The sequence below is a fragment of the Salvelinus alpinus genome, chromosome 35 (genome assembly GCF_045679555.1).
Source record: "Salvelinus alpinus chromosome 35, SLU_Salpinus.1, whole genome shotgun sequence".
NCBI classification, from domain to species: Eukaryota; Metazoa; Chordata; class Actinopteri; order Salmoniformes; family Salmonidae; genus Salvelinus; species Salvelinus alpinus.
The window spans coordinates 6,382,864-6,395,395 of record NC_092120.1 but is presented as its reverse complement, the minus strand read 5'-3'; the positions used below and the strand labels follow the sequence as shown (position 1 = coordinate 6,395,395).

The following is a 12,532-nucleotide window of genomic DNA, read 5'->3' as shown; positions in this document are numbered from 1 at the left end:
CGGGAAATTCCATCTGAGCAACCAACGACTCAACCACTCAACAACATGGCTGCTCTGTTTTCACCACAGGTGCTCCAGCTGTGTGAAGTATTAACTTACACCAGACATAATACCCAAGGCATATACTGTCTGTAGGCTATATTGTGTGAGAGTGAATAGCTGGCCTGTGGTGCATTAAGATTATTAAGTGACATCAGGGATTCTGGAGGCTGGGTAGTCTATTCTATTGTGAGAGTGAACAGTGCAGCTGAGGTGGATACATCTGTGAAGTCTGAACCTGGATGTTTCCTATGAAATGATAGCAGGGCTTCTGCAGGCTGTGTATATTATGTGATAGTGAACAGTGCAGCTGAGGTGAGTGGAGGACAAATCCAATTAGAGTTTTAATTTAATTGCAGCTTGAGATCAGGGTGAGTGTATCAAAGAAGGCACAAGGGAGAGAGAAGCAACGTCTGAATGAGCAGGGCTGCAGAATGTGGAGAGAAATTCAATGGGTTGAGTTGATGATTGAATGGTTCAATCAGTTGGTGGTCGATTGTTTAGGTCTACATTCTAATGGGAGAATACATGCCTCTTTGACCTGCATGGTCCATCACTGGTCCATCACACGTTCCAAAGACGGGCATGTAACCTTACAAACATCATGGTACGTCCCAACTGGCAACCTATTCCTATAGTAAAAAGTAGTGCACTATATAGGGAATAGGGTGCCTATTGAGATACATCCCGTGTTGGACTTGATTCATTACTTGAGGCATGTTAGATGAGGCATGTCGAAGCTTCCCTTTCTGAAAGTTAAAGGAGAATCCAGCTAATGGATTTAGAGTGTCAGTGGCATGTGAACATTCAGAGCCATGAGAATTGCTGAGCAAATATTCCCCAGACCCAGATAATCCATGTCATTTCTCCCTCCCTTTCTCTCTGTTTTATGATAATTCCCCTCAGAGATATGGAGAAAGCAGAGTGAAATTACTTTCTCTAAAGTAATCTCTCTGTCTCTCTCTATCCAGCATGTCTGCATATTTAGCAGCTCACTGCAAAGTAACAACAATCTTTTGGGTGGTTTTCTGGACCTAATCTGTATTAATTCCTAGACCAAACTAATCCTCAAACAGCATGTCGGAAGAGAAAGGCAAGCAAGCCAACCTCTGCTGATACTGAGTTGACAGTCTGATCTGGACTAGGAGGTCTCACCTTAGACTGGACACAGACAGTAGCCTCATTTAGGCGGAGTGATTCTCATATCACTGATTAGCTTGCTCAATAACTACAGTAGTAGGCTATAACCAATTTTTAACCAACTATTATACCTTTGCTTCTTCAAGCAGATATCAATGTCACTCTGTTAGCTACATCAGGCTCTGCTGAAACTGCTGGTGAGAGTTAGTCTAGTCTGTCTCCCCGACAACTATATGTCATGTGGGATGATCATTGACGGGGATGTATCATACTGAAGTGGACATGATGTGGGTTGTGGTTGCAGAGATCAGATGAATGACCCCTTTGCCCCATTGCTCCAAAAAAGGCTGTTTGGTATCACATTCACTGCTGATAATGAACACTCCTTACTATGGTGTGCACTGTAAAAGTAAATGATGGTGATGAGGAGGAGGAGGATGGGGAAGATAAGGAGGAGGAAGAGGATGAGGCTGGGGTTATTGAATCATAGCCTGCATTAGGACTGTAAACTATGATCATCTAACATGTTACAACACTATTATTTCACAGTTATTCCTACAAACATGTCATCAAGTTGCAAGTAGCTGTAAAACTGAGGTTAGGACACATTTGATCCACACTGGTGAGTAACAGGTGTAAAACACATTTAGACAGAGAAGGTGACATTTCCGTGAATAAAACTGAGAATCAACACTACACAGACACAAGTTGCTAGCTGCATGTTGCTACCTTATTGTCAGCCAGTCTCTTACCTCCAAAAAGGTGAGGTGAAAGGTGTGCTGGTAATGATCCAATCAACAACCGGGGACCCCCTTGCCCCCCGCTGGACCTGTCCCTCTCTGCCTCCTCCGGGGTGCTGCTGCCAGACTCCTGTGAGCTGTAGGCTCCACTGCTGTTGGGGATGTTGATGCCTGACTGGGGTCTTGGCCCTGACCCTCCAGAACTGCCTCCCACGGACCTCGTCCTGGGGCCAATGTGTTGACTGGAGGTCGCTGTGGTTCCCGAGGCCCCGTGAGCCGACTGGCCGTACGAGTGATAGCTCATTGCCATGGCTGCAGTCCTACCGTTCCCATTGCTGGTAGTAGAAGTGCTAGAAGGTAGATCCGAGCCCGAGTAAGCCCTGGTCCGTCCGTTAGCCGCTGGGCTGCTCTGCTTAGCCCCCATGTCGGTCGCTGGTGCCAACACACGTTGACAGATTTACCCTGAATTATTAAAGGGCTCGTGCAGCACGGCGGCGGTCAGTGAGTGTGCCACATTTAAAACGCAAAGGGACAAGTACACGACCACCCAGTCCAGGACAGTGATTCAAATTTCAATTCATAAAAGTAACTGACAGCGATACAAAACAGCGGTTTGGAAAGCTGTCCTTATGGTGCGCTAAAACCAAAGTAAATACGCATGACATTAAAACTTTGCGAAGAGTTCATAACATGTCACGACCATAATCCAGAATAAGTAGTTGTTGCCATTTTGCAGTTAGAATCTTTCCTCGTCCCGGTTGCTTGTTTTGGATTAATATGCTTTGGCTGTTGTTTTCTGAATAATGACTGTCCGCCATACGCCCTCTCTACGAAAGTGAAGAGCCACGCTCCCCACGCTTCCTTCTTAGCCGACCTCAGGCAGTCACAGTGAAACTATTATAATGTAGGAGGAAGTGATGGAGGGAAGGGCATGACAGAGAAACAGCAGAGCAGAAACGATAATAGCCGGGACGGAGCTCCGTGCGCACAGCACTGAGCACTGACTTGGTTGCGGAGTGAGTCGAGTTTGGAGGCGGATCCTCTGTCTTTGTGCGTCAGGTTACGTCAGCACCAGCAGTGCACAAGCCATCAATAACAAGAGCAAGCCTCATTCAGGAGTGGCAAGTCTGGGCAATAGGATCAAGGACAGTGGGAAAAGACTGAGGCCACTTTTAGTACATGTTAAATTATATGCATTTGTTGCTGGAAACGAGCGACAAATACATCTAGGCAAACCTGCAAACTCAGTTATGGTTCATGCCCCTCTTACAGAGCATAATAAACCATAGCCTCTAGGAATACAATGATAAAATACAGTTTCAAGAATCCATTCACATGCAGGACATTCAATTATTTTTGGTGACATTTATTGCATAGGCCTACAGCCATACTCACATAGAATAGTAGGTCAGATGTAACCCAGTTAAGACATGACTATCATTTAACCTACAAAGGGTTAATCCAGGATCAAAATAACCTATTCCACAACATTTTGCATATCATTCATTGTCTGGAACATGTAAATCACTATACAATGTTTCAATTTGTTGATGATGTCACAATGACGATGATGATGTCACATATTTCTTGTTCAATTAAGTACACACACAGCCATTTAAAAAAAATACATTACACATAATCAACATTATTGCATGCACATATTTTGAAAACTAAAATCCCAGTGTCTACATGCATAGAGAATGGTGCAATATGCCAATTGTCTCTGCTTTATTCAAATGTATCACTGACTGTATTGCTATCTGAACGCTGCTATTGCTGATAATATGGAGAGAATACTGACAGAGAGAGAGAGAGCACACTGATATGTTTTGCTGGTTCGAATCCCCAAGGGATTTTCACTATGTGAAAAATGTGTCGATGTGCTTAACCCTATTTGCTGGATAAGAGCATCTGCTAAAACGTAAATAATTGTTTTGGCCCATGTACAGTACCAATCAAGGGTTTTTCTTTAATTTGACAATTTTATACATTGTAGAATAATAGTGAAGATATCAAAACTATGAAATGACCTTTTGACTTTATAAAATAAACATTATGAGACATAATTTGAGACATTCTCGACATAGAAACATCGTACTTTTCTTTCTCAAATTGTTTGAAGTTGGACTACATGATCTTATGCTAGAGACAGGATATTGAACATACTCTTGTGTTCAAGATTCAATCAATCACATTTGAATGGAGAGCTTAACCTATGGAACATGCCATGAATGCTGCAACTAGCTCTCACAGGCAGAATTAGACGTTCATCTATGTTTCTCAAACGTCAAATTTCGAAGTCGTTGCAAATGTCAAATTTCAAAGTGTTTTAAGGTTAAGTTCAGACATTAACTCCGAAATCTTAATTTTAGGCATTAACATCGAAGGGTTAAGGTAAGGGTTAAGGTTAAGGATAGGCTTAAAACAAATCTCAAAAACAACTTTCTATGGCTTTCTTACGCCCATTGACCATCCCTGTCCACAACGCCCTAGCAAAACCGAATCTACCTGAAGGTAACATCGCTCACTGTTGCCTCTAGTGGCCAGTTTCCACATCATCTCCCGACGTCTTCAGACATCGATGGCTGGGGATTAAGACAGCCTCAGCCAATCTCTCGCTCACAGACGGAGCATGTATATGTTTGTGAGTGTCACATCTGCACCCACTACGCCCTCTGGTGTTCATCCGGTGTCGTCCTAACCTGCAGTTCTCCCCCTGTATACACTCTCTCTATCTTGGTGTGATTGTGTGGTTGGAGACAGGTGTGCTGGAGTCAGAGCAGATCCCTACCAGCTGCAAATCATCCCATAAATAAAGACCTCTACACATACTCATTCCTGCCACTTCCACTCTGCCAGATCGTAATCTCTGCTCAGTCAGTTATCATTCTAGCCTTTTGTCTATTCTCAAGATCCTGTTGCTCTGCTTTGCTCGTTTTCCTGCCTTACACCATTTTTGTCCTCTCCTTGCAGTTACCGCTCTCTCTGTCTCCTGTTCCACATCTCACCACCATCACCTTGCTCTGGATATCACTCACCACCATCACCTTGCTCTGGATATCACTCACCACCATCACCTTGCTCTGGATATCACTCACCACCATCACCTTGCTCTGGATATCACTCACCACCATTACCTTGCTCTGGATATCACTCACCACCATTACCTTGCTCTGGATATCACTCACCACCATTACCTTGCTCTGGATATCACTCACCACCATTACCTTGCTCTGGATATCACTCACCACCATTACCTTCCTCTGGATATCACTCACCACCATTACCTTGCTCTGGATATCAATCACCACCATCACCTTGCTCTGGATATCACTCACCACCATCTCCTTGCTCTGGATATCACTCACCACCATTACCTTGGGTTCCCCTCAGGACCTGTTCTACTCAGCCAACTCCAACCTTACTCAACACTCCTGGTTTTTGCAACTCAACTGAGCTACCCCGGTTCTGCACTCCCCATTTCTCTGTGATCAATAAACCTTTTTGTGCTGCTTCCTCTTCTGAGTCTGCTCTTGGGTTCCCCCCCTTCGCTCATCGTAACAGTGAGTGTGCTTTTGTTTGTGCGTGTGTTTGAATGCATGTGTGCCTTTTTGTTTGTGTGTGCAAGCATGTTTGTGCATTGAAGTGCGTAACAGTGTGGTTAGTCTTCGACCACATTTTCTCCCTCTGCTTAACCCATCTGAGTGCTGTATGACCTGCTGGTCTGCTGGTCTGTTGGCCTCTGACTCTGGGCCTGGTTGGGTTGGAAGCCTGCTTAACCCTGATCCCCAGTCTGATGCCATTATGGTGACCAACAACACTGATGTATGATGGTAATAAGACATTTACATTTTAGTTATTTAGCAGACACTCTTATCAAGAGCGACTTACAGTCGTAGTAAGACATTTTTTCCTCAAAGTAGCTATCAGCAAAGTTAGAGCTAGTAAGGGTATTGTGCATGTAGGTTACAGTGGCTGTATGCCTTGGTTGAGCCGACTGACTACATGTACAGCTAGACACGTACAGTGCATTTGGAAATTATTCAGACCCCTTGACTTTTTGCACATTTTGTTATGTTAGTCTTATTATAAAATTGATTAAATAAATACAAATCTTCATCAATCTACACACAATACCCCATAATGACAAAGTGAAAACAGGTTTTAGACATTTTTGCAAATACATTAAAGAGAAACAGAAATTATTTATTTACATAAGTATTCAGACCCTTTGCTATGAGACTCAAAATTAAGCTCAGGTGCATCCTGAGATTTTCCATGAGATTTTTCTTCAACTTGATTGAAGTCCACCTGTGGTAAATTGGGCAATCGGGGGAGAAGGGCCTTGGTCAGGGAGGTGACCAAGAACCCGATGGTCACTCTGACTGTGCACCAGAGTTCCTCTGTGGAGATCGGAGAACTTTCCAGAAGGACAACCGCCTCTGCAGCACTCCACCAATCAGGCCTTTATGGTAGAGTGGCCAGACGGAAGCCACTCCTCAGTAAAAGGCATATGACAGCCCGCTTGGATTTTGCCAAAAGGCACCTACAGGACTCTCAGACCATGAGAAGCAAGATTCTCTGGTCTGATAAAACCAAGATTGAACTCTTTGGCCTGAATGCCAAGCGTCACATCTTGAGGAAGCCTGGCACCATCCCTACGATGAAGCCTGGTATTGGCAGCATCATGCTGTGGGGATGTTTTTCAGCAGCAGGGACTGGGAGACTAGTCAGGATCGAGGGACAGATGAACAGAGCAAAGTACAGAGAGATCCTTGATGAAAACCTGCTCCAGAGCGCTCAGGAACTCAGACCTGGGCGAAAGTTCACCTTCCAACAGGACAATGAGCCTAAGCACACAGCCAAGTGGCTTCGGAACAGGTTTCTGAATGTCCATGAGTGGCCCAGCCCGAGTCCGGACTTGAACCCGATCTAACATCTCTGGAGATGTCACACCCTGACCATAGTTTGCTTTGTATGTTTCTTTGTTTTGTTTGGTCAGGGTGTGATCTGAGTGGGCATTCTATGTTGTATGTCTAGTTTGTCTGTTTCTGTGTTTAGCCTGATATGGTTCTCAATCAGAGGCAAGTGTTAGTCGTTGTCTCTGATTGGGAACCATATTTAGGTAGCCTGTTTTGTCATTGTGGGTTGTGGGTGATTTTCTATGTTGATGTTGCATGTCTGCACTCGTTTTCATTAGCGTCACGTTCGTTTGTTATTTTGTATAGTTTGTAATAGTTTGTTTAAGTGTTCTTCGTTTATTAAAAGGAAGATGTATTCACATCACGCTGCGCTTTGGTCTCCTCACTTAGACGATCGTGACAGAATCACCCACCACAACCGGACCAAGCAGCGTGGTAAGGAGCAGCGCTATCTGGAGGAGGTGACAACATGGGACGAGATAGAGAGGTGGTCGGTCGACCCAGGGAGAGTGCCGGAGCCCGCCTGGGATTCTCTGGAGCAGTGCGAGGAGGGATACCGGCGAATGGAGTTGGCACGGCGATCAAGGAAGTCAGAGAGACAGCCCCAAAAATGTCTTGGGGGGGTACACGGGGAGTGTGGCTAAGCCAGGTAGGAGACCTGAGCCAACTCCCCGTGCTTACCGTGGAGAGAGAGGGACCGGGCAGGCACCATGTTATGCCGTGAGGCGCACGGTGTCCCCGGTGAGCAGGCATAGCCCGGTGCGGTACATATCAGCACCTCGTATCGGCCGGGCTAGAGTGGGCATCGAGCCAGGTGCCATGAAGCCGGCTCAACGCATCTGGTCTCCAGTGCGTCTCCTCGGGTCGGGGTACATGGCACCAGCCCTACGCATGGTGTTCCCGGTTCGCCAGCACAGCCCAGTGCGGGTTATTCCACCTCACCGCACTGGCCTGGCTACGGGGAGCATTCAGCCAGGTAGGGTTGGGCAGGCTCGGTGCTCGAGACCTGTAGTGCGCCTTCACGGTCCGGTCTATCCGGTGCCACCTCCACGCACCAGCCCTCCTGTGACAGCCCCACGCAACAGCTCTCCTGTGGCAGCCCCACGCACCGGCCCTCCTGTGGCAGCCCCACGCACCGGCCCTCCTGTGGCAGCCCCACGCACCAGCCCTCCGGTGGCAGCCCCCCGCACCAGGCTGTCTCTCCGTCTCCGCACTACAGGTGCGCCTGTCTGTCCAGTGCCGCCAGAGTCTCCCGTCTGTCCAGCGCCGCCTGAGCCGCCCGTCTGTCCAGCGCCCCCTGAGCCGCCCGTCTATCCAGCGCCGCCCGTCTGTCCAGTGCCGTCTGAGCCGCCTGTCTGTCCTGAGCCGTCAGAGCCGCCCGTCTGTCCTGAGCCGTCAGAGCCGCCCGTCAGTCAGGAGCCGCCAGAGCCGTGTCAGTCAGGAGCCGCCAGAGCCGTCTGTCAGTCAGGAGCCGCCAGAGCCGTCTGTCAGTCAGGAGCCGCCAGAGCCGTCCGTCAGTCAGGAGCCGCCAGAGCCGTCCGTCAGCCAGGAGCCGCCAGAGCCGTCCGTCAGCCAGGAGCCGCCAGAGCCGTCCGTCAGCCAGGAGCCGCCAGAGCCGTCCGTCAGCCAGGAGCTGCCAGAGCCACCCTTCAGTCCGGAGCTGCCCTTCAGTTCGGAGCTGCCCTTCAGCCCTGAGCTGCCCCTCAGTCTTGAGCTGCCCCTCAGTCTTGAGCTGCCCCTCAGTCTTGAGCTGCTCCTCAGTCCGGAGCTGCCCCTCAGTCCGGAGCTGCCCCTCAGTCCAGAGGCGCTCCTCAGTCCAGTGGGGCCCTTTAGTGGGGTTGCCAGCGAGGGTCGCCGCTCCTAAGAGGCCACTGAAGCGGGTAATGACTATGGTGGAGTGGGGTCCACGTCCTGTGCCAGAGCCGCCACTGCGGACAGATGCCCACCCAGACCCCCCCCCCTATAGGTTTAGGTTTTGTGGCCGGAGTCCGCACCTTGGGGGGGGGGGGGTACTGTCACGCCCTGACCATAGTTTGCTTTGTATGTTTCTTTGTTTTGTTTGGTCAGGGTGTGATCTGAGTGGGCATTCTATGTTGTATGTCTAGTTTGTCTGTTTCTGTGTTTGGCCTGATATGGTTCTCAATCAGAGGCAGGTGTTAGTCGTTGTCTCTGATTGGGAACCATATTAAGGTAGCCTGTTTTGTCATTGTGGGTTGTGGGTGATTTTCTATGTTGATGTTGCATGTCTGCACTCGTTTTCATTAGCTGCCCCTCAGTCCGTTTGTTATTTTGTATAGTTTGTAATAGTTTGTTTAAGTGTTCTTCGTTTATTAAAAGGAAGATATATTCACATCACGCTGCGCTTTGGTCTCCTCACTTAGACGATCGTGACAGGAGAGACCTGAAAATAGCTGTGCAGCGATGCTCTCCATCCAACCTGACAGAGCTTGAGAGAATCTGCGGAGAAGAATGGGAGAAACTCCCCAAATACAGGTGTGCCAAGCTTGTAGCGTCATATCCAAGAAGACTTGGTGCTGTAATCGCTGCCAAAGGTGCTTCAACAAAGTACTGAGTAAAGGGTCTGAATTCTTCTGTAAATGTAATATTTCAGCGTTTTTTTTATGTTTCATAAATTTGCAAAAATGTCACAAACCTGTTTTAGCTTTGTCATTATGTGGTATTGTGTGTAGATTTATGATAGAAAATAACAATTTAATCAATTTTACAATAAGGCTGTAACGTAACAAAATGTGGAAAAAGTCAAGGGGTCTGAATACTTTCCCAATGCACTGTACCTCTGCAGTCATGGTAACATTACTGATGAGTTTACTGTATAGTTAGATATTGACTGACACAGATTTAATGTAGATTATAAGTGGACATTTTTGCAAAGGAATATCTGCATCCCGAATGGCACCCTATACTCTATAGTACACTACTTTTGACCAGGGCCCTAGTGCACTATGTAAGGAATAGAATGCCATTTGGGACAAATCCATTAAATCCAGTGAAGGAGAATCTCTCCTCAGCATTGACACTCAACCATGAACTAACTGTACAGTAAGTCCTCACATTTCCTTATCTAAGACAGGCTGATTGTCTCCTTCTCCCTCTCTCCGAGCTGAAGGCGCATCCCTCTTAGCTATTGTGGAGGAAATTCCTTGAATTGCAGCAGTTGCATTCCACCATTCAGCAATCAAACGTCTTCACAGGAGAATATTCTGCCTGCATCAGAGAGAGAGAGAGAGACATAGAGAGAGAGAGACAGAGAGAGACCAGTGAAGAACAAACACCATTGTAAATACAACCCATATTTATGCTTATTTATTTTTCCCATTTCTACATCATTACAACACTGTATATATACATAATATTACATTTGTAATGTCTTTATTCTTTTGGAACTTCTGTGGGTGTAATGTTTACTGTTCATCTTTATTGTTTATTTCACTTTTGCATATCTACTTCACTTGCTTTGGCAATGTTAACATATGTTTCCCATGCCAATGAAGCCCCTTGAATTGCATTGAATTAGAGAGAGAGAGAGAGAGAAGGAGCAGAGCTCTCATTCCGAAAAGTCTCTGACTTTATAAAGACCAATAGAAATTATGTTCTGACCTAAGTACAGCATGGTGAGATAGAAGTTAACACACAGAGGGGAAGGTGAGCAGTTAGCTAGCTAATGGAAATGCTCGTTCTTATCCCGCCTCTTCCCCTCTCAGAATAGCCCTGTTTACCTGTCAATCAATCGATGGTCATGCTGCAGGATTTCCACGGCAACTCTCTGTAATTATGTTCAATGTGATGTCGTGATCAGAGCGAGGGAGGGAGGTCACTCAGAGCTCAGTTACCCAGACAATCAGCTCATTGATATTCAGAATCTCAAAGTAGCAAAGTCAACAACTCTTACTGGGTTTTGAATAGTGAGATCCAAATCAGTATCACTTTAAATATTGTTACTTTATAAATATAGTGTGTACTCATGTACGTCTATGCATGGATTGTCACACAGCCAGGAGTGGTGGGTGCGGAGTCAAGCGCAGAGAGCAGAGGATAATGGGGGAAACCGAACTTTATTGCGGTATCCACAAAAACAACAGGCGAAAACAAAAGTGTCCAACCCAAAACTGGGCACAAACAGACAGGGAACACAACACGCAACAACCTAGACTAACAGAAAACAAGCCCGCACAAAATCAGGCGGGCCTAACTGGCTTAAATAGTCCTGAACCAAAACTCAAACAAGAAACAGGTGCAACCAATAAGACATAACAAACAGAAAAGGAAAAGGGGATCGGTGGCAGCTAGTAGACCGGCGACGATGACCGCCGAACGCCGCCCGAACAGGCAGGGGAGCCACCTTCGGTGGAAGTCGTGACATGGATAAAGTTCATGGGCATACAGAATGCATGACAGACAATATAGTTTCACCAGAAAACCTCCATAGGTTTTGTCTGAGAGACATGCAGCAGAAGTTGCATCAGAGCCATATAGATCCATTCTGAGACATATATCAGAGCCATATAGATCCATTCTGAGACATACATCACAGTCATATAGATCCAGTCTGAGACTTACATCACAGCCATATAGAACCATTCTGAGACATACATCAGAGCCATATAGAACCATTCTGAGACATACATCAGAGCATATAGAGCCATTCTGAGACACAAAATAACCCTAAAGATTCATTCTGAGACACATCAGAACCCTAAAGATCCATTCTGAGACATACCGTATACGGAAGTTTGATCAGAACTATATATTTTGATTTGATTTAACCTTTATTTAACTAAGAAAGTCAGTTAAGAACAAATTCTTAACCTACACCATAGATCCATTCTGAGACACATCAGAAGCCTATAGATCTATTCAGAGACATATCAGAACCCTATAGATCCATTTAGAGACACATCAGAACCCTATAGATCTATTCAGAGACACATCAGAACCCTATAGATCTATTCAGAGACACATCAGAACCCTATAGATCCATTTAGAGACACATCAGAACCCTATAGATCTATTCAGAGACACATCAGAACCCTATAGATCCATTTAGAGACACATCAGAACCCTATAGATCTATTCAGAGACACATCAGAACCCTATAGATCTATTCAGAGACACATCAGAACCCTATAGATCTATTCAGAGACACATCAGAACCCTATAGATCTATTCAGAGACACATCAGAACCCTATAGATCTATTCAGAGACACATCAGAACCCTATAGATCTATTCAGAGACACATCAGAACCCTATAGATCTATTCAGAGACACATCAGAACCCTATAGATCTATTCAGAGACACATCAGAACCCTATAGATCTATTCTGAGACATACCGTATACGGAAGTTTGATCAGAACAGTATAGATCCACCCCCACCCTCCCTCTGTCAGAACGGCCCTGGCTGTTCTTCCCTCCTCGGCCTTCCCTCGCCCTCCTCGCTCCTGCCTTCGTTAGAACAGTCCTGGCTGTTCTGCCCTCCTCACCCCACCCTCCACCCTCTATCCGAATGGCCCTGGCTGTCTTCAAAGATAAAGACATAAATCAGAAATAGACCTGAATCTGTTCATCAACTGTTTATTATGGTTTTAATGAGAGGTAATCTCTGTTAACCCATAGGTCAAATCTTGCACAATTGAGAGGGTATTGTGGACTGAGGGCTGGATCTGTTTGGC

The 12,532-nt window shown here is 46.1% G+C and overlaps 1 protein-coding gene across 1 annotated transcript in view; it reads right to left on the bottom strand.

Moving 5' to 3' along the window:
- The window catches only part of LOC139564673 (E3 ubiquitin-protein ligase znrf2-like), a 69,057-nt gene extending 66,267 nt beyond the window's left edge, over positions 1 to 2,790 (bottom strand). The window contains exon 1 of the mRNA XM_071384410.1: positions 1,932 to 2,790. Within this exon, the coding sequence (XP_071240511.1) occupies positions 1,932 to 2,343 (412 nt within the window). The 5' untranslated portion in view covers positions 2,344 to 2,790. The remainder of the gene's footprint in view (positions 1 to 1,931) is intronic.
- Between the last annotated feature and the right edge of the window lie 9,742 nt (positions 2,791 to 12,532).